The sequence below is a fragment of the Linepithema humile genome, chromosome 7 (genome assembly GCF_040581485.1).
Source record: "Linepithema humile isolate Giens D197 chromosome 7, Lhum_UNIL_v1.0, whole genome shotgun sequence".
NCBI lineage: Eukaryota > Metazoa > Arthropoda > Insecta > Hymenoptera > Formicidae > Linepithema > Linepithema humile.
Genome location: NC_090134.1, coordinates 1,144,648 through 1,169,779, shown reverse-complemented (window position 1 = coordinate 1,169,779; position 25,132 = coordinate 1,144,648). Strand labels below are relative to the sequence as shown.

Here is a 25,132-nt window from a genome sequence, read left to right as displayed (position 1 = left end):
TTTACACAATCAAGTGAATGTTCACTTTTGTTATTTTTACTAGGTTTTGAAATACACAATCGACCCCCTGACTTTCATTTCTCACATATACGCAAATAGTGAGTTCTATGTGTGGTGATTACTAAACGAATATGGCGGCCCCCCCCCCGCCGCAAACGTGTTCCACCGGTACAGCTTGTGCACCATTGAGTAAAAAGAAACAGGAGAGAGCGTTTGGTCGTAAAAGTGCGGACGGAAGTGACTATATAAAGTGGTCGCTCAAGATGGCCGCTCAAGGGCGCCAATATTGAATGACTTGTTATGTTTAATTAGGAAATAATGTACAATTAAAAGAAAATAACTATAATATGCAACAATAATACCAAATTTTAATGGCGTTTTTCATTAGGATTGCACTTGTGCAGTATTTCCATAAGAGCAATGTTAAAATTTAAAATCTAAATTTATATTAAATCCTTTGTCCTTACAAAAATTTATCCATGCATTTCTTTGATCCGGATTTTTCAGAAACCTGTTTTCGAGTGAAAATTATTTAGTAATTATTGTGAATCTACAATTTCACAATACTATACATATGATTATAATCTCCAAAATAAAAATCTCATTATTGTTGATAATACTAACCGATGAAACGTTATTCCATGATTTCGAGCTGCTGCTGTTATGCCACAAGCTCTACAGTATACCATTTTGATCGTTTATTTCCATACACTGTTGCATAAAAGACTATACACTGCATATTAATGCGTACGGCGTACGGTATGCCGCTTGCCGCTATGCTCGAGCATTCCCTCTCACTTTCAAAAAGTGGTCGCTCAAGATGGCTGCCATGACGTACATCCGTCCGCGGATTTACCTAGTCCTGGCTAGTATATGCTCTCTCCTGTTTCTTTTTACTCAATGTTGTGCACCGTCCCTCTATTCCTTAGTCCGTGGTATGCGTATTTCTATAGTATTTACACTATTATTCGATTATAAAATAATGACATTTTGATGTGCAGATAAAAAATTTAAAAAAGTAATTTCATAGAAGAAAACTTTGCTATCATAAAATTGTCATAATAATTCTTTTGTAAATTCGAAATTCTTTGCAATATTTTGCAAAGTAATACAGAATTTAGCTAAAAGAAAATCAAAGAAAGCTGATTCGGAGATTTAAATCTTTTTCGTGCGTTTTTTGAGGTTAGTGTAGTTCCAGAGATTCCATTATAGTGTAGTTCCAGAGATTCCATTATAGTGTAGTTCCAGAGATTCCATTAAAGTTAGTTAGCTAGTTATGATGGAAATCTCCTTTGCCAACTTGTAGCAATTTTAGGGTATATCCAGATAAGATTGAAATTTGACCAATCGAAACAAAAAGAGCCAAAAGTTCTTTGTCCTGATTGGTCAAATTTCAATCTTTAATGTGTAGTCTGATACGAGCATAATAAAAAAGTGCTGTGAAAGTCGTGTTTCTTAGTTGATTTAAGTTGTTCAAGTTTGTTGAAGACTACACCTTATTACGGTTTTGATTCTAATTTTGATAATATTTTTCAATAGTTGTGAACAATTTGCGTGATTAACGATGGCAGACCCTAAATATGCTGATTTACCAGGAATTGTAAGTTTATCATATATTACATACTTGTCGCATTTTTATATGTCATATTGTGAGCAAATACAATTCTGAGTTATACTAATAATAAATATTGCAGGCGTACGATCAACTTGACGTTTACGAGACAAGCGATTTGCCTGAATCAGAGCAAATGCGAATGTATTGTGAGGTGAGATACATTTGCATTGCACATAACATTTGATATGCTAATTGGTAACTGATTTATTTAGGAAGAACCTGACAGCACTTGTGTGGAACAGTTACATATCAGTGCTAAAGAAGCATTTAACAAATTTAAAGGCAAACAAATTGTTGGAAAACCTGTTGATTTCTCAGATCGTGTGTCCAACAGGCCAAGAACAGGATACAAGTAAGTTCTTTTAATTTAATAAAATCTAATATGTAGAACCAATATATTATACAAATATTTTTAGATTTGGAGATTGGGAACTTGTCGGTGAAGGTGAGAAAGAAACTCCTCTCCAAAAGTATCAGCGACTGCAATGTGAGATTAAGGAATTATATGAAGAAGTGAATGAATTAAAGGTATATTTTTATATTGCCAATTAGCTATGCTACAATTATTCTGTAGTTTTAAATAATATTAATATATATGTATTAATAATATATGTAGGAAAAATCTAAAGATGAGCAAGAAATCAAATCTGCAAGTGAGATTATTTCTCAAGCACAGCAGATAGAAAAGCAATTGATTGCTCTAAAACTGGAAGAATGTTTAGGACCTGATGTTGTTGCGAGTTTATCAGATCCACAAGGCACTACTCTTAAGTATGACATTTAAAGATTATATTTTTATACATAGATATGCCTTCTTAAATACAGAATATTGTATTAATGTTCCAGGCAATTGATGTCACAGATAGAATTGTTTAAGCAGACCAGTGTACCTTCATCCAAGATTGCAGAGAAGAAAACGAGTGAATCAGTTGAACCTGGTGTCCTCAAGTATCAGATGATGTATTTCCCAGAAAAGGCAAGAATGCAGGAAGCAGCTAGGATTGCACAGTTGGAACAAAGACTCTGTTGTCTGGAGAATCTCATAGGAACAAGTAATGATAAACTTTCTAAATTCTCACAGGTAAGAGCTTACAATTTCTCATGCGTATGTGTTATAAATAGATTTATGAATTGTTTTTTCTACAGAACCTTAAATGTCAAGGAATAATGGAGGCTGTGCAACAATTAGAGGCAAAATCTGCACTATTGGACGTCAATCAACTAGACACCATTGAAACAAGATTAGGCACCTTGATTTACCGAATGGATAGCATTGCGCAGAAAAAAGCAGCAGCGGAACAAGATTCTGAGCAAGAACAAAAAGTAATATATCATCCGAATATCAAAATCAATATACTATGATATCAATCAATTACGATATCGCATCCGACATAATAAATCTTGTTCTTTCTCACAGATCTCGGAGATGTATGAAATAATGAAGAAAACTGACGCTATATCGCAAATCCTACCGCAAACTGTAGAAAGGCTATTAGCATTGAGTGATATTCATCAACAAGGTAAAATTATTTAATGAATATACATGTAAAAAATAGTTTCCTGACAAAATACATTACATTTTTAGCTGCTGACTTCAGTAAATCTTTAATGAGATTAGAAGAACTGCAAGCAGAAATCTCATCGGGATTAGAAGGCAACAAGTCTCTGCTGAAGGGAGTGCAAGAAAACTTCGCTTCTAACATGGAAATTATAAAGAGTAATGTAGCATTACTCGACGAGCGTATTAAAAAACTTAAGAAGTGATTAAATTAAAACTATTGAGTATAATACACGAAAGCAATGCTAGATTAATTCTATTTTCTTAAATTATTTCATTCCACGATGAAATATCATTTATATCATGTTAAGTTATTGTTTATTTAACATAATTTATAAATTCTTTATTTGCTTTACACTTAATTATTATTTCACCATTGTTAATTCTTGAATATTTTGCAAATGCGGTATTTTGATTTTTATAATTGCTAAGAATAATAAGAGCCTATGAAAGTCGTTTTATGCACAAATGAGAAATAAAGCCACATATGTAAAGCATGCGAATTAAATAAAGCTGAAAGTTTTCAGTAAAAAAAATTGTAAGTTTTATTGAACACTTCATATATGATATAGATATAGTTAACCTATGCAGCTATGAAGTAAAAACAAGTTAGCTAAATTAATTGAGATAAAAATGCTAGTCAAAAATATAAAAATTTGCCTTATTTTTTACATAGGATATAGTGAAAAAAATTGTATTCATTCTTATATCTGTATATCAGACTTTTTATTTAGAAACAATTAGAATCTTAACTTCTGGAAAAACCATTTGTTTTTACCATTTTTATACCTGAAAGTAATTGACAAAATTAGATATTGTTAATTATAAACACTATGGATAAATTTTGCAATAACAGCAGAATATCAAATTAGATACCTCTCCTCAAATTTGACGCGCGTCTGGAAACGAACCTTCTTGCGCTTCATTGGGTCTTTGAGATCTTTAGGGGCTATTTTGTCCAATTGTAAATCTACCGTGTATCTCGTTGGCATTAAATGATTGTAATTTAGAATCTGCAATATTTTACGAATAAAAAATTACAAGATATAATTACAAATAGATATAAATAATAAAGATTATGTTAAGTCTACTTTAAACAATTTACAATTTTTAATAGAATTAAGATTTAACAAAGATTTTACAAAAAAAAGATAAGGAATTTTACCTTAACAAAAGGTTTGATCTTGGAACGTTTATGCAACTTTCCCTTCCCCATCCTTTTGTGGACTTTGCGTGGATACCGATCAATGCCTGCCACCAAAGCATGTCCATATTGTTTTTCTGTGGTTCCATCGTCATAGTTGCGCATCACGATGGCTTTTCTCCCCGCGTACCGACCACTAAGGATCAGCACGACTTTCCCATTTTTCATAATCTTCACCATCTTGGTGATGTATACTGAAAGAACAAAAAACATAAAGTCACAGAAAGTTATAAATCAATGTCTTAATCATTTTCTCTATGCAATTGAAAAAGTCGGTATATTTTTCTTTCTAAAACAAATCATATTAAAATATCTATGCTGGCAACACGTAAATATTTTGGAACACAATGTGTCATAACCTCTCATAATACGTGGAAAAAGAGAATAAATTTGTGTAAAAAAAACAATAGAAGACGTTATATCACTGATACACGTCGCAAGAAATAACGTAAATGCAAAAGTCAACGACAAATGAATGATTGATTACTGTCGAATGTAGCGTGAGTTTGACTGAGGTTAACCGTGATTATTGGGCAGCAAATATTTTCGAAATACGCGAAGAATCAAATATCAACGTACGAATAGGAATCGCGTTTGTACACTAATTACAAAGTAACGCGAATGCAACGAAAAAAACTTTCTAAACTACTGATGTTGACGGATTATTCTATGCAGTGAGTACTTTTACGCACCTCACGGTTTCTCGTACCGGATAAAAGGAAGTTAACCTTATTTTTGGTCGACTGGTTATAAATCCGCTAGATGGTAGATGTCGCGTTGTTGAACATCCGGTAGCTTTACTGCGCAGAAGTCAATGCACTTCAAAACCGCCAAAATCTACCGCAAATCTACTATGGCGATTGTTTTTTCTTTTCATGATTTAATTAGTTTTAACAAAGATTTAAATCAAAGAAGCAGATATGAAAACGCAGAACTTATTTCATAATAAGGTAATTATATTTAGTTTCGAAATATCTAGTAGACAATGCGTTCTCAACATGTGATAAATTTTAATAAATTCTTTTATTGTGTCTCAATGTTGAAACATCACAATTGAACCAAACTTCGAGGAAGTACGACTTCGAGATTAAAAATATGTAAATTTTAATATAAATTCGAAACTTTTCGAATTCATATGGCCAAAGGTGGTATATGAAGGGTTTTAACGCCTATTTAACGTCAAATGATAGAGTTATTGAATATGTTTAAAAAATGATATATTTGGAGGTTATACTCTCTTAACATTAAACAATTCGAGTAAGGAGTTTATACATTTAGATATAATATATTATACATAACAGCAAATTAATTATAATTCTATTTTAATTCTACCATTGATGACAATGACGATATCATTAATTTCTTCTACTATTAATAACGATGTATGCATTATGTATGTCTTTTTTTTGTTTTCCTCATTAAAAGTAAATAACAGGTCAAATACGTTAAAAGAGCAGATTTATATTACGCTCTTTATGAACATGACGCAAACTCATACACCTTAATTATACACTTTAATTATACACCTTATTAGATGATCTTATATATATGCATGATGGAAACTGCTCTATCCGTGCATCTTTTTTATTGGGAGAAGTTGTGCAAGGATTAACTTGATTGCGAAGATTTATCAACTTGTGATCTTTGTAAACATCGAGTTACTCTTGAAGTGAATAAACACACATCAATCTTAATCATGTGACAAACTTTCAGCAAGAAACTTTAAGTATAATTGTAAGTAATCTTTTAGAAATATCTGTTGAGAAATGTGAAGATTTATTAATTGAGCTTTTGATGTAGGCGTCAGTTTACTTTTAAAAAGCAAACATGTATCAATCTTATTTGCCCAAAAGGCATCTAAAACTAATTAAATTTTCAGAAAAATAATAAAAATTTGTTGTATGATTTTTTAGATTTAAATTATAAAATGTAGAGTAAGAGTAAACAAATACAGTAAATCAGAAGTGCAATTCCGCAAAACATTGCACAGCACGGAATATTATGGCTGTGTTGCAGATTTTATAGATACCAATGATATGTATTTTGTATATCAAAATTCTCTCTTTATCAACAGTTGTAGAAAATATATTGCTATTGTATTTTTTCAGAAAAACGTCAATTGCTTCAGGTTCCAACTGTACAAATTTAGATGATAAATTCCTCGATTTTACGATCAGCAAGGATAAGTTTACCGAGATCACAAATAAAAGTTAAAGAAAAAAGTACAAAAGTGAGTGTGAACTAAAAGTAAGGTATATACACACATACAGGGTGATTCAAAACCTGATGTCCTTGAAATTTTGCAAAAGGAAAAATCTTAGAAATTACTGAAGAATGTGAGCATTTCAAGGACATCAGATTGTTTTGAATCACTTTACATGTAAGATCATTTATTAAGGCGTAAAATTTAACGTGCAAGAAAAAGTAATATCTATTTTTTCTTCTTTTTGAATCTCCTTGAATGGTTATGCGATATTTTTCTGAATGCGAAGAAAGGATTTTTACGATAATTTATCGTTGCTGTTCGTTATAGCGTTTCTAATTAATGGTGCCTCTCTCTTTTTCTCGGCTTCATTTAGAAACTGAACATAAATCTTTCGTTTTGTGCTCCGGTTTTCTCAGCGAGCGTGGGCCGTATTCGCCTCGCATTTTCAACTCGTCCGCAACAAGTGTTCCTAATCGATATCACGCCCTATGAAACCCTTCTCCAACGACGCAACGCGCATAATTTCCCAGAGTTTTTCGTTCCTGTCGCCGAGTGTTGCACTCTCTCGGCTTTGGTACTCGTCTCAGTGGTGCGCCCTCATATTTCTTTACGAAACTCTTGGGATTGTAAAAAGAAGTTAAACAATTCACAACAATACAACAAGGTAGCGTTTCGTCGTCGACCATGTTTGTCACACATCACCTTCCGTTGCTTTTCTCTTCCTCTCTTTCCAATAATTAAAATTTCTGCCTTACGATTCCTGTATTTTGTTTACCAGCAATCTTTTTTTACCCTTCAATTCGCGCGACGAAGTAATTTATCTTCTTGCTGGATATTCCTCTTTATTATCGCCGACGGTGTCCTCTCCGTCTCCATTTCTCTCTGTTCCTCTCGCTTCTCTCTTCTCCCTTGCTCTATCGCATCGCGTCTCCGCTACCCGGCGGCACGGTGCAATCGATTTCAAAATCCGACGACGCACGCCCTGCGCGTCGTCGACGCCGTCGTCGCCTGTTGTACCTGCTCCTCCTCCTCTAACTCCACCATTCCCACCACCTCGTTCTATCGGCCCTCTTGCTTTTCAGTCAGTGCCATCGCTGCGGCGAAACCGGCGACCCGTCCACGGGGACATGGTCCAAGAGTTCGTTATCAGAACCACCGAGTGGTGATTCGCCAGATATCTCTCTCTCTCTCTCTCTCTCTCTCGCGAGACAAAACTGTAACGGTGGTGTTTCTTGGTGTTGGCGGCGTGCACAATGTGCTGCAGGGTGTGAAGAGACTGCGCTGCGTCACGCCCAGGTAAGGATCATCACGTTTATGTTTCGTTTACATTTCCTTTTTTAACGTCAATTTTGCAAATTTACAAATTAAACTTGTGCTACGCGTTTGATGATCTTCTTGGAAATTATTTTTGATTCGTATTTGTATTTCAAATTTTTTCTACGACCAATTTTCCTTAAGACAAATTAAGTGGCTAAAGGGGTTGTATCGAAATACGAAAGGTCTTGCTCTTTCCTTACCGGCACTACAATCGCACGCTACGTTATTTGCAACGCGCGTCTAACGCGACCGAGTGCACTTTTTATCGCGTGTTTACATCGAGCATGAGCCGCATTAAAAGAATTGATGGATATTTAATACGGATAATACGAATTGTCGTTTGAGCTTTGCTCAAGGAAGTCCGTGCTCCGCTTTCGTAATATCTGAGAATAATCTGAGCGAGGGAATTAAAGCTGGTGGGTGGCGCAGCGCGGTGCGCAGATTTCCGCGAGAAGATCTTTGTCTGTCCTTGATGGAGGGTGAATGTGACTACAACCTGATGCTTCGACTATATATATATATATATAGATATATCGAGAAGTACAAGTGTAAAGGATCGCGAGAAGGGGGGGGGGTAGTCAATGGAGAACCGAAGGATAGAAATTGAAAAACTAGAAGAGCAGAAAGATCAGCGACGTGGAAACGTGATTGAAATATCCTCCTCTTATCGTTTTATATTCCCGTCTTTAACATAACGCGATATCTTTGTACCTTTACACGATGTGACGTATTGAAGAAAATCTGTCTTGATGAAAAATGATACAGAATGTCAAGCAGTCGGCGCTTGCCTTTTCTTTTTCTAGTAAATAGGGACTTGAATTCGCGGCAGTTCCGTTGTAGTGATTTTGCCGAAAATGATGTTACACGTGTGTGCATTAATCTCTGCTAGATCCGCATTAGCTTCTTTTAGATTCGATTCAATGCGGGCACTGCACTCCAGGGCGATGCACCCGGGGAAGTACTTACACCAGCTATAAGCTGGAGGAAACCGCAAGTTCGATTGTACGTCCGTAACTGAGACCTTACGCTTGAGACGCACCACGTCTGTCGTGCGAATAAAAATACGTTTGTATCTTCTTTGGATCGAAAAATATTATCCCGCAGTGTGACATTTCAAATCATGGGGAACTGTAACGCGGCAAAAGAGGGAAAGCTAGCGGAGCACAGATAACTGTGATGCCTGCGCGTTATTTATTCGCTGAGATCTCGCTCGCGACACAATTGTCAAGACAGATTTGCCGGAAGGGAGAGAAACGCGGGGTGGATAAAATTATCGTTCTAACCGAGGCGAATGGTGGCGAGAGTGACGTAAAGTGCATTCACAATTGCAGGAACATCTATGGGCCGTAAACGGTGGTGGCGAGGTGGCTTGGTGGAGCTGCTGGTGGTGCTTCGTATCCTTCATCACGCCGTCGTTCTGGCTGACGGCGATGTTGGTGAGTATGATTGAATATTATTATCCTGCGGATGCGAAATAGTAGCGTTCGCATCCGAGAGCACACGCGAATATTCCGTGATCAGTCAGGAATGCCGGCGATCACTCTTTTACGCGGATATACTCGAAGAATTGTACAGAAATGTACATCTCTCCAATAAAGTTGAAAGGTCGAGAGAGAATGAAGAGGGTCTGCTTTCCCTCAGAAAATACAAACCGCGGTTTTTAATTTCAAATGGACGCCCGTTTTAATTCCGGCTGGTTCGAGCTGCCGGTTGTGCACTTTCTTTGGACTTGAAGATCGCCCAGCACTTTTCTTTGAAAATAACACGAGTCTCCGCAGAGATTCCGGATGATTGAGATTTTGCGAGGGATAGGAAATATATAACGTTTTACGGTGAAGCGTTCGCTCGCGATATGTTTCGCTGCGAATCAAACAGAAATCCTTTATGTGCGTGAGCAATAAATGCGGAGATATGAAACAGAGGATGAGAGATGTATTTCGTAGATAGCGACGCGCTGATAGAAATGACGTGAACCTATGCCGCGGCAAAACTCATTTGGTGAAATAGTTTCGCCGTTATGATTGTTTTGAAACAAACATATGACATCAAACGAGTAAGTCGCAAGATTTTGTAAACCCTTTATTTGTTTCCTGAAATATCAGCTAATCTTTTTAACTTTAAAAGTTCTGTGCATTGCTAAATCTTTCTCTAAATTTCTGAAAGAAAATAAAAAATTTATTTCTCTTTTTGTTTCTTATGTTATTTTATTTATTACGTTAATTTATTATTTCTTTCTTTTAGAGTAATAACATTCTTTTCAAGTGTAGGAAAACGATTAATCTTATCCTGGTTCAATCGACATTTTCCTCACGAATACGAATGCTTACATCGGAGTGTTAGCATCGATCGCGCGATAATGGTTGACGCCCCATTAAGTTGCCGTGTGATATTTTATTTCTGTTAATGCCACGTTGTTCTGTCGCACTTGCGAAAGTATACTTATTGATTAACAAGACTTTGCAAGAAGTGGCAGCGAAAATGAGCGAATGCTATGCTACGCTCTGCTCCAATTAAACGCGAGGCACGTCGTTTGCGTTCGCCTTTAAGAACACGATGACATATCGATGACGATAATCATGAACTCAGCGTGCAAGAGTTGCACAACACCGCGTAATACAAGGGAAATTTAATTAATTAGCGGTAAATTAAAATATTGCCTGCGGTCAGAATTTAAGAGGGCTCGGCCGTCATTCAAAAGTTTTACCCAATCAATTTTAGCTGGCGTATACATGCGTGTCACCAGTTAATAGTAGTTGCAGCTATTATATTGAAAAGAGGCGTTTGCGCTGATCGATGTTAGATTTCAAAGTTTCGCCGACATTTCCAACTTGCGATATCCCTCGCCGGCTGACGTCAGCAAGAAGCTTTCCGTGATTCTACTTTTCTCGGTGTACTTTCACATGAGAGAAACCGGGATTACGGTCGTCGATCCTTATCGATTTCACGTTGTTACTTCTGTAGCTGATCGCAATGTAAAGCTCGCTTCCCCCCCTCTGCCACCCCCAAACTCGGGGGAAGTTACGTATGAATATAGTAATCGTGAAACAATTATATGATAGTCATTCTTTCAATTACAGATAGCAAGGCAACAGTGAGAAGTAGTGTTTTATTTCAATGCCAAAGTAAATTGATTGATCTTGGAGTTGTAAACAATTGGCATGCGAAGAAAATTTGGGAAAGTCAACTTCTTATTAGTTAAGATATTAAGATAGTTAACTGAAAAAAAAAGAAAACTACTGTACGATCCAACCCTCGCGTAATGATGTGATAACAAATTATGAAGGTAACGAAAGAATTTTTATTTTATTTGAAACGTTTCAATTTTTATGCAAATTCTCTTGTAGACTGTCAAGTGACAGTAATTTCGATAAAGAAATCGAAAAACTAACTCAAATAAATCGCGGGAGAAAAAGGAAGGAAAAGGGGAAACATTTAAGTTTATTTGATGAAATGAAAAGAAAAAATTTCTGTGTAAAGCGGAGAACTTTTTTCCCTGTATTTTTTACGCCGCTGATCTTTTTTCAAGTTTTCAAGTGCGAAATCTGTAAATACAGGCGATGCAAATTCTCTTGCATGCGACATGAAAGATTAGATGAGAGCTTCTAGAGTGCAATTCTTCATGTCACCTTCATTGTTGACGATCTTGAAATTCGTCGATGCTCCTCCAAAGAATGAGGGAGAGGCTTCTCCTTGCACGTACACGCGCACACACACACACAGAAGGGTAGGTGTGTTCGATTTTCGCCCACGACAGCAACTCGACAGTTATCGAGCCGTTCATCCCACGCAGCCACCGCCTTCGCAAGCTACGAGACCTCTATCGCGCGCGAGTAACGCCGTCTCTTTCTCCCTCGCGGCGCGATATATCGCCACGACCCTTCGTTTATCTATCCCGCACCCAAGCATCTCCCTCGCGACCCTTCGGGCGCTGCTGGTTGAGCCATACGCATCCACGTGTGCTTGGGTACTCGCTGCTGTTGCAGTTTATTAATTTACGTTCGCGTGTGCAAGAAGCATCATGTTTATGTATGCATTCGATTCACTTCCTCCTCGACTGAACCGATTTTAACTACCCACGTATTGGATTCAAAATTATTATTTTTGTGTGGGCGATTCATTGAAAATAAGCTAAATGTTACGGACGGAGAATAATGCGAAATGATGATTCTAATGACCGGAGGCCACATGTCACATTCATACAAAGCATTGCATTATCAATTACCTTTGATTACAAACTACAGTTTCGTTTGGATGAGCAGGAACACTGGCTTTTCTCCGAAGCGCTGCTTAACTCTTGCCCTTTTTCGAATTTTGCCACATTTGCATCTTTTTCCATTCCACTTTTACTCGCGCATATTTTAATGTTTTATGTTGAAAAGCTTTTCCTGTTTATAAACACGCGGATGGAGAATTTTTTCCTCTTTTCAGTGCGGGTTTATTTGAGTGGGTGCTCTCTCAGGTATGCTATATTTATTTCAACAGCTATAATTCACAATTTGCCGGAGAGTCGCGTTGAGGGATGAAAGACGAGTGCGTTAACACGCGACTCGCCACATTCATTTACTCCCCTCCGCATTCTGTGTTGCATTAATCATTTAATCACACGCGCAACATTCTTCCCTTTAACCTTTTATATATGCGCACCGAGCGCGCCGGACATCAAACCGAGTATCATCGATCCGATCGTATTACGACTTTACGACAATACAATCTGACATGAATCGCTGATGAGCGATGAATGACCACGAATGACAACATCTGCGAGATGAATAATTTGTTTTCAAGGACAACAAAACAAGGTCAACAAACAATTGCAGCAAATTGACTGTCTAAAAAGTCATAAAGATTCAATGATGAAGAAGTAAAAAATAACAAGAACCATTCTTAGTCCTTTCTTTTTTTTTCTTTTTTTGTTTAATCGAGGGTTTTACTGAAATATTCGACGTAAAATGTATGTGATGACACAATTGCTGCATAATAACATGTGCTGTGAATCATTCATAATATTAAACCCACCCGAACTATTTCGGGCAATCTGATAAAATTTAGTTCGCTGTTAGATATTTCCAGCGCGTCGCTATATTTATTCGCAGAATATATACTTTGTGAGAGATGCGAGGTGTATGATGTAACGAAAAAGAGACTCGTCGACAGTTTCATAAGCGAATGTCCTTAAATGACGAGGGTGAATCGTATTACGCACTTGTGCCAAAATGTAGGCGCGATCCAGCAGTAATGCACGCTGAACCCGCATATGACGCAAATGCTAATTAATTATTAGTTTTGAGCTACGTTTGGCCTTTCTCATGCGTCGCATGTACAATTTCTCTTGGTGCTGAGTGTAATCGTTCTATTTCCAGGATGCCTATTCAGCGATAACGTATGCGATCCACAGACGGAGAACTGCTTCAACGGTAACAATTTTATTCAGTTTAATTAACGAATTAATAATAAAGCGAGAAATCACTTTTAAGTCTGGCCTTGTCGCAGCGCGGAGGAAAATAAAATATTTAAAATAAACTTTGAATTCAGTTGACAAGTTAATTAAGAGCACGGTTAGTTTAATATTGAAATTGCGAGTGACATTAAATTTGAAATTTGGTAGGAATTTTTTACTATATATCTACAGACATTCACTTTGTATGTTAATGTTGTTGTTTTTTTCAGATCTGGCGTTCGGAAAATGTATATCACGGTACAGGGATTTAGAGAATGACGATTTGTACCAGTAAGTTCCGTTACGCTCCTAAAATCAAGATTTATTTACGGCTCTCATCAATTATTTGCGGTGCAGCGTCTCGTTGAAATGTCAAACCAATGTACGCGAGCGCGATATATGAAGAATCGGATTCTCATTCGATTAATTTTATCGCCAAATCGTCAAATCGGTCTCGTCATCTCGTCTTTATTTCGTCCTTATTACCGCACATCCGCGTAATGCACGATTAGCGCGATCGACGCAAGTGCCGATATAATTGGTAGCATCATTGGCGCTTTAATACAAGCCTATTCTCTCTCTATCGCGCAGATATAATCTCGATGTCGGCGAATTGGAGTTGCTGAGACTGCAATTGGAGAAACTGGAGTCCGACGGATACAAATGGAAGCATCCATTTACACAATGTATAATGCAAACCTCGTTACGTAATCTCCGATATGGGTATGTCTTCTCCGATATGAGCTAGTAATTATAATAAACAATTGCGCCGACAAATTGAGATTTGTTGATGCAGGAATTTGTATGCAAAGCGGCGCGGCTTTTCAACATTTTGATATGCAAATTTTAGAAATGTAATTTAACTTTCCGTAGGATTTTTTTTACTTTCAAGTTTTTTTACAATTATGAAAAAATACGCGACAAACATTAATTGATAAGACAAAACCCGACACTTTTCAGGCAAAACGATATCTATGATCTTCGTCTCTGCGAATATTTGAAGGAATCGCATCTCGACGAGCAGAACGATCCCATTAACGAGGTACATATAATTTGACACGAACATTTCCGTATATCGATATCATAGACGTGCTCGTGTTCGCAATCACGAAAGATAGTCGCTCTTGGCAACGTTATATAGACTTACCGCGATTATCTCTTGAAAAAATAACTCTCCGTAACAATACCGTCACAGTAAAAGCTATTTTTTTTTCAGGTGATTCCAGTCGCTATACTAAAAATATCCAACAATGAAAATCCGGAGAGTAATTTGGCCGACGCTCTATATCGCGCCGCGGACGTCGAGAATAAGTATGTACATCTCGTTCTGTTCAAAGAGAGGCCGATAAGAAATAATAGAAACATATTCAAAAGACGTATTGATTTCAACACAATTCGATTTTTATTTTGTTTTGTAATATTATCGAATTTTTTTTAAGCATGTTACCGACTTTCTACGACGAACAACGACTGCTGCCGTTCAATCAGGAATCCATCGAACCTGTTTATAGACTTGAATCCACAAATTGGCGTGGCGACAAAAGCGACCGAGTTTCGATCAACGACGAGAGATACGAGGACGAGTACAGAAAATCGCTGAACGATGTGGGCGAGCAAATATATCCGCCGAGAACGCGCCGGTATAGTTTTGTCGATAGATACGGAAACGGCGACGTCGAGGACACTTTGGCGGACGCAAGATTGCCCGAGGACAACGACGAAAATCTTTACGACGCGCAGCTTTTGTCCGCCGACGCGCTTCAATTCCTGCCGGATGAGAAATCGACAGATTACACACTATTGAAGCCTTTTCCCGACGACGAGAAAGATGAGCGGGAATACGAGAGGGAGTTTTCCAGGAAGTACAAGCACCGAAAGAAACAACCGCGTTTGGAGTTTCTCAACGGCGACGCGTCGACGAGGGTGGACGGCGCAAACGGGATGATGATCAAGCATAACGACGAGGATCTCGATTATGAGGACGGCGGAACCGATGAAGCAGCTTTGGAGGAGATCGAGGGATCCGAAACGGATGGTTCGGATGCCTCGAAGACGAGCAGCATGTACACCGAGGGAGGAATCGAGCAATCTTTGGAGCACAAAGCTGCACCCGATGCGGTTGGTAAGTTTGTCGTTTGAGCAGATTAATCCTTTCGTAACTAATAAGATGTTGCTTGCTAGCACATGCTATTTTTCCAACCTAAAAAAATAAAGAGAAACAATCAAAATCATTCACTTAGCATATATTTTAGTTTGAAGATAATCTACAAGCGAAAAATACGAGGCAATTTGGTCGCAAAAGTATTAAGCGCGCTTCAAAAATATTAAGCTGAAATAAATCTGACGCAGGAACTTCGTATGACGAGATGTTCGACGACGATGACTTGGACGCGCTTTTATGGCAGCGAGAACTAGCGGGGTTTAAACGTAGAGAACGTCTGGACGTCAAGAAACCTGGGCCGCCATTCTCGACGAATAATTACGCGTTTAAAACTCAATCTCCGTCCGGTGAGCGAAGCACACTTTTCTACATGTAAATTCATGTTTAATTTCCGCTCCGCAATCGACTTTCCCATTACATCGCAAAGTGAAGTTTTTCATTAATGCTCTAAAGATCAAATTGATAGTTATTTAATCTGAAAATTCGAGCTTGTCGAGATTTATGATGGCTATATTTTTTTAGCTCCCGTCGACAAAGATTATGCCGGGGCAGACGACGAGGACGTAAGTATAATTAAGTGTACTTTAGATATTACAGACTGTAGGAATTACATGGACATCGTGTTACAGAATAATGAAGTATACGCGCCGTTCACAAAGAAGGAGCTACGCAGTAACTCGCACAAAGCCAGCCACGAACCACCGACAACTTACAAGAACGTTGACCTGGATTACGTCTACATTGAGTTTGAACAGGAATTTCACAAGTGGGAACAAGGAGCGCATGTAGTTACCAAGGTGAAATAGTGTTCGAATGGTAGTTCAGAGTTGGAGAAGTTGTTAATTACAAATAGTACAGTCAAACTTATGTTTAGCTCCATTGAATTTCCAGATCGAGGAATTCTTAGGATTGCAACCGGGTACTTTGAGAGACATACGAGTGGGCCGCGCGGAGGTTACTTTCAAAGTCAGTCAGAACGACAAGAACTTAAATGCTACTGACGTCGTCAGCAGCATCGGTAATTTGCAGTACTTATTTCACTTCAGTATACGAATCAAATTCCGTGTAAAATGCGAGATAAAAGCGAACTCGATTGTTCGCGACAAGTAAGGTTTGTTATTTTTTCTTAGATGACATACGTGGCAAATTACGCAATTCGCTGGGATTCCAAGTCCTTCGAGCCGGTATAGGCAACAAGGTACAGTGGATATCTTTTTTTTGAAGCACAAGATTTCGCAATATCTTTGAATTTTGCGCGCCCGTAAGCGTAATATTACTTCGGCATTACTTTTGGTAGGCTAAATTACCAGCCAGCCTGGAAGTAGGCGAGGGCGGAGTGAGTTCTACTTTGTTCGGAGCGCTGGTGGCCGCCGGAGTCGCGGCTGCGACCGCGGCCGCGGTGGTTACGCTGATAATCGCGCGTCGCCACGCTAAATGTCGCGCGAAGCTCGCCGGGCTGACCACCCCAGACCCGGAGGCGTCCAAGGACTATCAGGATCTGTGCAGGGCAAGGATGCAAGCAAAGCAGCCGAACGAGAAGGTGGAATCGCCGCGCATCACGAGTCTATCACGCGAGAGCGAGTTCGGTAATCTGCCCTCCAATCGTTCCAGCACATCTTCTTGGGGCGAGGAGCCCACTCTTTCCAACATGGACATATCCACCGGTCACATGGTACTTGTAAGTATAACAGCATAAAGAACGAGAAAGAGAATAAACCGAAATCTTTCCTTAAATATATATTTTGAGTAAGATATAGAAAAAAATCAAATATATGTTCGAAGGTACTTAAATATTTAGAAATATTCTCGAAATGACTTTGGCGTTTTAGTTTGATGAATCATTTGATCATTATTATATATTTATGTCTGTCCTTTTATCCACCAAATCATTCGGCAGAGTTACATGGAAGATCACCTGAAGAATAAGGATCGTCTTGATCAAGAATGGGCGGCGTTGTGCGCTTATGAGGCCGATCCATCGTCGACGGAGATCGCGGAGAGCGAGGCGAACGCTAAACAGAATCGTCCCGGCGCGGCACTTCCCTACGATCACTCCCGGGTAGTCCTGAACGATCTTACGAACGCCAATAATTCTGATTACATCAACGCTTCCACGATCGTAAGTGCGATCTTATCTCTCACGATATCATCTCACGTTCGAACATTTCTTTATCCTTCTGTATCCTCCTGAAGCCTAACCGTTCCTTTCTTTTTGTAAATTGAATATATTTAATATTTAATAGAAAGTGCAGAAAGTTATGAATAATATTCTCGTTTTTTATTAATGAATCTTGAAGATATAGCGATACAATGATAATTTTTTGTAAACCAAGCTCGGGAGGATATCGCGTTTCAATGCGCAGAACTCAATGTGCTTAATATATAAAGTGAAAATTCTGAATCTTTTATTCCAATATGCGAAAGTGTCATGAGGTAACTTGTGTAACAATAAAATAAATATTTTCGTTTTCACGATAACGTTGCTGAAATACGTACGACATGCGGTTTTCCGGCTGCCGCATCGCAATATATGTAGAAGTCGGTAAGTCACAGACAGACGACGGGCATGCCAAGTTAATCGTTTTGAAGATCGCAGAGTCGTTTTTTTTCGGCGTAATTTTTGTGAGGCTGACGCTTACGATAGATATTTCTTTAGTGCATCGTTAATCGTCACGCAGTGAACAAAACTAGCATGTTTATCGATGAGCAAGCCTTGTATTTTTTAACTGCACAGTTGTCAATGTATGACCGCATTGTTATTCACACACGTACATGTGGTGAACAGGAAGCCTAGATAGAGAAAGCATTTGAACGATAACAACAAGAATTTCAAAGAAATTTTATTAGTTGCATTGTACAGCTTTTTTCTGTGAAATTATACAGATTGCAAGAGCCTGTCCTAAATTTGAAGAAAATAAGATCACGGCTTCTCAGGCACTGAATATGAAACGAATCGATTAGGTTGATCAAAACTTTCGTTTTATTGGAATAAGAGGGCGAGAGAAAAAAAATAAAGAAAAAAAGAAACGAATCTTTCGATCAACCTATCGTTCACAAGCCGAGTGCTTATCAAATTCTCTCGCCAAAAACTGTTTCGCCAAATGCCGTTTATTTTTTGCAGACGGATCACGACCCCCGGAACCCGGCTTACATAACCACACAGGGACCGCTGCCGCAGTCCACGGCTGATTTCTGGCAATTGGTTTGGGAACAAGGCAGCGTGGTGATTGTGATGTTGACACGGCTCACCGAGGAGGGCCGCGCCATGTGCCACCGTTACTGGCCCGAGGAGGGATCCGAGCTCTACCACATCTACGAGGTGCATCTGGTGTCGGAGCACTTCTGGTGCGACGATTATCTGGTGCGCTCCTTCTATCTGAAAAATCTGCGCACTTGCGAGACTCGCACTGTCACGCAATTCCATTTCCTATCCTGGCCAGAGAACAGCGTTCCATACTCCACGAAGGCACTGCTCGAGTTCCGCAGGTTAGCCACTGATTCAATTGTCTGCTACATAGATTTGTCTACTTCATTAAGGATAATTATTTGACGTTTTCTTTATTCCAGAAAAGTTAACAAATCGTACCGCGGAAGGTCATGTCCGATAGTCGTGCATTGCAGGTAAGTATTGACTACATTTATCAATGACGATCTTGTTTTCTTACGTCTGACCGTTTTGTAGTGACGGAGCTGGACGAACCGGTACGTACTGCTTGATCGACATGGTCCTAAATCGGATGACGAAGGGAGCGAAAGAGATCGACATCGCCGCCACTCTTGAGCACATTAGAGATCAGAGGCCCAACATGGTCGCTACAAAACAGCAATTCGAGTTTGTCCTGATGGCGGTGGCGGAAGAGGTGCACGCGATCCTCAAGGCTTTGCCCATACCGTCGAATGAGAAATCCGCCGCGACTACTAGCGCAGCAAGCGGTTCTTCGCCACCCACGAAATCAGAGCAGTGAAGTCAACCCTACGACCTGCGCTGAGATCAACCCTTGAATAGTATGAAAAAGGCTTGACGACTTTTAACTCTGGTCTTTTTAACTCCAGTGGATTCAACTAGGATTCTGCTCTTGTCTTTGACATTCTTTTACAAACTTTACACAATTCGAGAAATTCAATTTTTTTCGAAAATATTTTCTTCAAGATCTCCGATCTTGAAGAATCAAATCTTAACATCGTTGTTGCGATATCTGATAAGGTATATAATTGCGCCAATCGACTATTTTGTATTCTTCAGGGTTTAAAGTCGGGACGCGGACGAGGGTAAGAGATATCTATTCCATTGATTTCAATGTGTGTCACGGGAACGGCAAACACTTTGACTAGCTGTTTACTACGATGTACCCTACCGGAGTAAAGAGTGGATCAATCGATTTTTCCGTTGAGATTTTCTACACGCTCGAGTACTTCCCGATTAACACACCTCCGCGTGATTAGTTTTAGAGTGCACCAATCGCCGCGAGCTTCTTCTTTCATATTCCTGAAGTACATAAGCTGTACTTCTCCAAGGCGCGAAAAGGACGATAGTCGGTTTAGAATTCTTAGCGTGAGAAGTAGCGTACCGTTTTGAGTTAACGGAGGGAAAGTAAACGAGAACATACATGTGTCAAGACAGCTTCAAGTATTAATGTAACGTATGATTTTCTCGGTTGATTCTTTTTTCATCGTTGCTCTATCAAGTAGTGCCGTTTTATTACCTCGACTAATCGCGTACGTCGCCCCTTTCTGCTCATTTAGACGCGGCCTATTTCAAGGGTCAAGTACCTGTATAGAGAATCAACAGACAGGTAGATATGGTTGTTACTGGAGGCATATATAATACATCAACGACTGAGATATACAACTGCTGCACTGTGCGATCGATCGATGATACGACGGAACATATTTTATATTAGTAGTGTCTATTTAAGCACCGCATTTGACGTTAAACGCGGTCATCCGAGTTCAGAGCTTTATTTGCTTGATACGAGGAGGATATCGTTTCAGTATTAATCGCGGACTAACGCTCGAACTGGCTGCGTTTAGCGTTAAATATGCGACATGAGAGCGGGCCGGAATTTTTATTGTCTATCATATTGTCTACAACGCGTGTTCCATATTGCCTCTCATAGACAAAGAGAATCTATGGAATATCTATGGAATATCTAACAAATTGTCTCTATCGAACGTTTTATCGCATTTGAGTATTTTATTAAAAATGCATATATATTATTGGCTCAGCCTTAGTTATTTAGTTTTATTAACGTTATGAGACAAAACAATAAGTTGAAAGAAAGGCTAAGAGCTAAAGGCGCGGTTATTTGCAGAGCTTAAGTTATAATTATTCATTACATTCTTGTTTCGTTAAATAAATATAATTTAAATTGTGCATAGATAACTAAATTTTTCGTTTTTAATAATCTTTCATTTAATTTATCGATTAAAAAAACTCATTTTGTTAGTACTATTTGCAAAGGTTTTGCTTGTGCAAACTTGTGTGTACATACGTGTACATACACAAATTGAATTACATTGACTCCTATGTGCTCTTCGATTAATATGCTTTATAATAGCTTTAAAGGAATGAACAAAACAAAACTTCCGCTCTCGAACACGGTGAAAATAATAATCAATATAAACCAATCAGCTAAGTCAATTGCATAATACCAAAATACGTATGCATCGAGGTGTGAACATAAATTTATTTTAGTGAAACTGTTTAAAGCAAACTATTTCTCGTTACTGTCTTTAAAAAGATCTATATATTTCTTTAATCATCTATATATTTGTTATATTATCAATATTTTATATATCATATATTTATTTCACATGATTATTTATTTATAGGTAAAATATTTGCTAAAAAAATATCGAGTATAAGTTTTTATTGCAATGTAGAATTTTACGAGGGATGTATTTATATATATATGTAAAGTACGCATGAAGATGCAGATGATCGATCGGACAGCCAAACTATTATATCACTGATAAAAAGTACGTGTACTTGTGCTACGAAATGATCTGGTCGATCATTGAGCAACGTTTTGTTTCCCACAATTGTTCTACGAGAATCGTGATTTGATGTCCTAAAGTATCGTATGTGTGCGATTGTTTCGCTGAAAAAAAATTATATTGCTTGATGAACAATGTTAAATGGTGCAAATTATATACGTAAATATACACGCTGTCACCCAGGCGTGTTGTGTCAGGGTTTATTCATTACTGTACAGCGATTAAACTCGCATTATTGTGGAACTTTTACGATCTGACTGTATTACTTTCTGCAAATGTATTTCACACATATCTGTAACGTTTTTTTTTTTTATTTTTATTTTTTGCTGAGAAATATGCTTGAAAAAAATGAGAGAAAATGAGAGGAACAATATTTTAATATATTTTTTGACGGCGTTGAAATTGATACCGAATAAAATCGGTAATTAAATGGATTAAAGTTTCGCGAGCCTATAAATGCGTAATAACGCGATGCGAATATGATTTTCGTGGGAATTCTGAACGGTAGGAACACTGATGTACCTTGAAACTGTGTCAAACTTCGCTTGTTCACCGCAACTAAGTTTGATTAGCCTTCTTTAGCACCGACTCACAAGAACAGATTCTATATTTTTATGTAAAGGGATGAGTCTATATATAAATATATATATAAAAAAAATATATATATATATATATATATAAAAAGGAAATGATAGTTATATATAAATCTATATACTATGTTATCCAAAATATAATACTATATACATGTTGTAAAATAATAAATCGATCTATGTTCAAGCCATGAAAGCACTTACACTTTCTCCCGGTCATATTTAACGCTTGTATTATATTTTGAATACAGACATTTTATGTTTAATGTTTAGTTTTATCAAACTTTATTACAAAATATAAATTCTATGGAACAATTAAAAATTATATGTACCAACAACATATTTACAATATTATGTTCCCATTTACATTGTAACTGATGTTTCAATTTTGATTTTGCCGATAAGTGGATGATAATGTCTCAGGAAATTCTGGATCCCAAAAACCTTTACAAAAGTTTCATGTTTTATCATATATATGTACTATGTATAATATATAAAATATATAGAAATATACAAAATATACCTTCTGGTGTATTTGGTCTGTCGTATCTGTGTCGATGACGCGAGCATTGATTTTTCCGTTTTTGTAATTCTTCTTCCGACAATGACAAATTCTGATAATACTAAAAATCAAACAAGATTAGAAATTAATTCTTTTTGTTTTTCGTAAAAAAATGTGCTTTATGCAATTATATATTATTTGTTAATTACTTGTTTGCATTCCCAGCAATCCCAGCCACTTAGTTTTGCTCTGTCAGCTTTGCATCGCATGTTAAGTTGCTCTGGGATATCTTTTTTCCTTCTCTTTCTGCAAATAATTTTTCATATATTAGATGTGTAAACAAAATTACATTAACTTATATTAAAAAAATATTTACATGTCTTTGTTCAGTAATATTTTCGTCACAGGTGGTTTATTCTCTGTATCGTGCAAATTGATGTCATCCCTGTTATTTGTGTTTGCAGCTTGCTCCGCAGGTAAATAAAAAGTTTCATCTTCATTTGCAAAATTATTTGTGTTTTGAGTAATATTTTGCGCTTTATTTATTTCTGATTGACTTTCTCTTTCAGTTTTGATAGATTTCACATTTATTAGAACTTGTGATTCACTGTGCACTTTTACTGATGCAAAATCACTTGTATTGACTTTATTTTCTAATATATTAACTGTAGGTTTTATCTTCCTATTCTCCTTATCATCTTTCACTTGTGTAGAAGTATATTTAGGCAAAGCACATGGTGCAAAATCTATGATTATCTCAGGTACAGCACTGGGATTATTTTTCCTTGGAGAACATTTTGTCGCTTGCTTTATAGGAGCTTTCCTCTTTAATTTTAAATGTCTAACTTTAGATGTAACACTTCTTTGTGTAGGACTGATCTCTATCACATCCTCAATAGTTTCGTTGGTGCTTACCACATTATTTTTCGAAGTAAGAATTGCTTTTTCTACAGAAATATTACTTATGGAATCCTTTTCTGTTTTTGGCAATATGCTAGCTGGTTTGTTTGCATATGGCAATGATACCTTCTTTTCGTTGCATCTTGTTGGATTAAACACAAGTCGAGATTGCTTCAGTTTCTTGCCACCTGACAGAATTGTGGTTTCCACATGATGTGATGTGCTAATCTCTAATTTCGGACACTTTGTAGAAGTGGTTTCTTTAGTGCTGTGATGTGGCTTCATGTCGGATGATGAATTGTTATGTACTGACGCTGCTGCTTTAAATGATCGGAGATTGAGTTTTCTTGCAGAAGTGCCGCCAGTCTTTTGATATGTTCTAGAGAATACTGGACTCCTCGGTGGACTAAAATTAGTGGTAATTTTGTGTAGCGATTTGCTTGGACTTGAAAAACTAGTTTCCTCATCAGAATTAAGACTCATATTCCATGTATCTAATTTCGAAAATGGTCTATCAGTTTCTTGTGCAATAGCGTAGTTATTCAACTGTTTTTGCGATGCTAGTTCCTTTTCTTCCTCTCTACAAAGTTTATCAGTCTCGGGTGAAAGATGTCTGGAACGTATGTTTTGTATTACTCTTCACATAATAAATATTGATAAAATTAGATAAATATAAATTATAAATTTCATAAACAAGAAACTTACACGTCACGCTTTTCATATTTTTCTTGTAATTTCACATAATTTTCCCATAAATCTATAAAATAAAAAAACTAATTAGTTACATAAAATATTTAAAACAGATATATAATGTTTTTTGGAATATTTGTACTTTGACACACTTTTTAATGTTTAATTCTAATAACTTTTAAGAAGAATTTGTACTAATTTGCAGCTTCAAACGATTGGCTGCAGAAAATATATTTCCACGTTTTATGGTTAGTTTCTCCATTAATTCAAGATGGTTTAAATGTTTTTCAAAATATCCAAAAATTTATAACTAAAAGTTACATATATTACGCGATTAAAAAATACATTTAAATATTGCAAAAATAATATATAATCAATATTTTTTAAATATCTAGTGCTTCTGTATCATTTAATCGAAAGAAAGTATCAGATGAAATTGGAGCAATAGTTATTAACAATATAAGATAATTACTTCGATGAAGGTCGAATGCTTTTTGCAAAACTCCGATGTAGTTTTCCATTGCTTCTCTCGCAGTTTCATTATGTGTAAGACAATCAAATTGCAAAAATACTGCCATTGTTTACGGAGCACGCTTCTTTCTTTTCGGAGTACACAAACGGAGTATCTCGTTTCTTTAATGAATATGTCGATTAAATCTTTCCAAAAATCGCGAATATCTGCACCAAATAAAATAAACGGGATTCTTATTTGTCGTTATTGTTTAATTATATTATTTCTGACGTTTTTTTCATATGCTCCGATATTCATAACACAGTCGATCAGTCATATGGTATTACACCTGTATACATGATGTTGACGTGTGATTTCAGGGCCGTCTATTCCATGGGTCCCAAAAAGCCCACAAATTTTAGAAAAGTAAAGATATACTTAAGAATGAAAATTATATTTAAATGATTATTGGGTCTTGAATAAAAATATTTTCGATATACAACA

General features: G+C 37.1%; 4 protein-coding genes across 8 annotated transcripts; 2 read left to right on the top strand and 2 right to left on the bottom strand.

Moving 5' to 3' along the window:
• Positions 1–1,441: 1,441 nt before the first annotated feature.
• On the top strand, positions 1,442–3,709 carry DCTN2-p50 (dynactin subunit 2). Its single transcript, XM_012377862.2, has 9 exons — positions 1,442–1,600; positions 1,695–1,766; positions 1,828–1,967; positions 2,032–2,143; positions 2,232–2,386; positions 2,462–2,696; positions 2,762–2,938; positions 3,033–3,135; positions 3,201–3,709. The coding sequence occupies exons 1-9, from the start codon at positions 1,565–1,567 to the stop codon at positions 3,377–3,379; spliced, it is 1,209 nt and encodes a 402-aa protein (XP_012233285.1). The 5' UTR covers positions 1,442–1,564; the 3' UTR covers positions 3,380–3,709.
• Positions 3,710–3,874: 165 nt separating this feature from the next.
• Positions 3,875–5,167, bottom strand: RpL27 (ribosomal protein L27). Its single transcript, XM_012377859.2, has 4 exons — positions 5,070–5,167; positions 4,339–4,571; positions 4,050–4,186; positions 3,875–3,962 (listed from the first exon to the last, which is right to left on the bottom strand). Exons 2-4 carry the CDS (start codon positions 4,555–4,557, stop codon positions 3,914–3,916), a joined length of 405 nt encoding a protein of 134 aa, XP_012233282.1. The 5' UTR covers positions 4,558–4,571; positions 5,070–5,167; the 3' UTR covers positions 3,875–3,913.
• Positions 5,168–5,308: 141 nt separating this feature from the next.
• IA-2 (tyrosine phosphatase IA-2) lies at positions 5,309–22,605 on the top strand. 5 transcript variants are annotated; one of them, XM_067359029.1, is made up of 19 exons: positions 5,309–5,327; positions 6,486–6,607; positions 9,232–9,336; positions 13,261–13,314; positions 13,568–13,628; positions 13,929–14,060; positions 14,298–14,379; positions 14,554–14,648; positions 14,777–15,459; positions 15,687–15,845; positions 16,021–16,061; positions 16,128–16,295; positions 16,390–16,516; positions 16,629–16,696; positions 16,796–17,176; positions 17,396–17,617; positions 18,620–18,984; positions 19,066–19,119; positions 19,181–22,605. In XM_067359029.1, the coding sequence occupies exons 3-19, from the start codon at positions 9,240–9,242 to the stop codon at positions 19,461–19,463; spliced, it is 3,072 nt and encodes a 1,023-aa protein (XP_067215130.1). In that variant the 5' UTR covers positions 5,309–5,327; positions 6,486–6,607; positions 9,232–9,239; the 3' UTR covers positions 19,464–22,605. The 5 variants fall into 5 exon arrangements, with proteins under 5 accessions (XP_067215130.1, XP_067215131.1, XP_067215132.1 ...); XM_067359030.1 differs by lacking the exon at positions 5,309–5,327 and adding an exon at positions 5,583–6,111; XM_067359031.1 differs by lacking the exons at positions 5,309–5,327; positions 6,486–6,607 and adding an exon at positions 7,736–7,879 and having other exon boundaries at positions 19,181–19,503; positions 20,242–22,605.
• On the bottom strand, positions 22,123–25,065 carry LOC105678593 (uncharacterized). The gene is made up of 6 exons (XM_012378063.2): positions 24,650–25,065; positions 24,193–24,244; positions 22,964–24,100; positions 22,797–22,893; positions 22,609–22,708; positions 22,123–22,529 (listed from the first exon to the last, which is right to left on the bottom strand). The coding sequence occupies exons 1-6, from the start codon at positions 24,753–24,755 to the stop codon at positions 22,468–22,470; spliced, it is 1,554 nt and encodes a 517-aa protein (XP_012233486.1). The 5' UTR covers positions 24,756–25,065; the 3' UTR covers positions 22,123–22,467.
• Positions 25,066–25,132: the final 67 nt, after the last annotated feature.

Excerpts from the sequence above, each read along its gene's own strand:
- IA-2 (XM_067359029.1), top strand. The coding sequence starts at position 9,240 with ATGGGCCGTAAACGGTGGTGGCGAGGTGGCTTGGTGGAGCTGCTGGTG. Across the intron at positions 9,337-13,260 it reads TCTGGCTGACGGCGATGTTG|GATGCCTATTCAGCGATAAC; the intron begins GTGAGTATGATT and ends TTCTATTTCCAG. Across the intron at positions 13,315-13,567 it reads GACGGAGAACTGCTTCAACG|ATCTGGCGTTCGGAAAATGT; the intron begins GTAACAATTTTA and ends TGTTTTTTTCAG.
- DCTN2-p50 (XM_012377862.2), top strand. The coding sequence starts at position 1,565 with ATGGCAGACCCTAAATATGCTGATTTACCAGGAATT. Across the intron at positions 1,601-1,694 it reads ATGCTGATTTACCAGGAATT|GCGTACGATCAACTTGACGT; the intron begins GTAAGTTTATCA and ends TAAATATTGCAG. Across the intron at positions 2,387-2,461 it reads CCACAAGGCACTACTCTTAA|GCAATTGATGTCACAGATAG; the intron begins GTATGACATTTA and ends TTAATGTTCCAG.
- RpL27 (XM_012377859.2), bottom strand. The coding sequence starts at position 4,557 with ATGGTGAAGATTATGAAAAATGGGAAAGTCGTGCTGATCCTTAGTGGT. Across the intron at positions 4,187-4,338 it reads AGATCAAACCTTTTGTTAAG|ATTCTAAATTACAATCATTT; the intron begins GTAAAATTCCTT and ends AAAATATTGCAG. Across the intron at positions 3,963-4,049 it reads CGCGTCAAATTTGAGGAGAG|GTATAAAAATGGTAAAAACA; the intron begins GTATCTAATTTG and ends AATTACTTTCAG.
- LOC105678593 (XM_012378063.2), bottom strand. The coding sequence starts at position 24,755 with ATGGCAGTATTTTTGCAATTTGATTGTCTTACACATAATGAAACTGCG. Across the intron at positions 24,245-24,649 it reads AGCATTCGACCTTCATCGAA|ATTTATGGGAAAATTATGTG; the intron begins GTAATTATCTTA and ends TTTATTTTATAG. Across the intron at positions 24,101-24,192 it reads AAATATGAAAAGCGTGACGT|ACATCTTTCACCCGAGACTG; the intron begins GTAAGTTTCTTG and ends CATACGTTCCAG.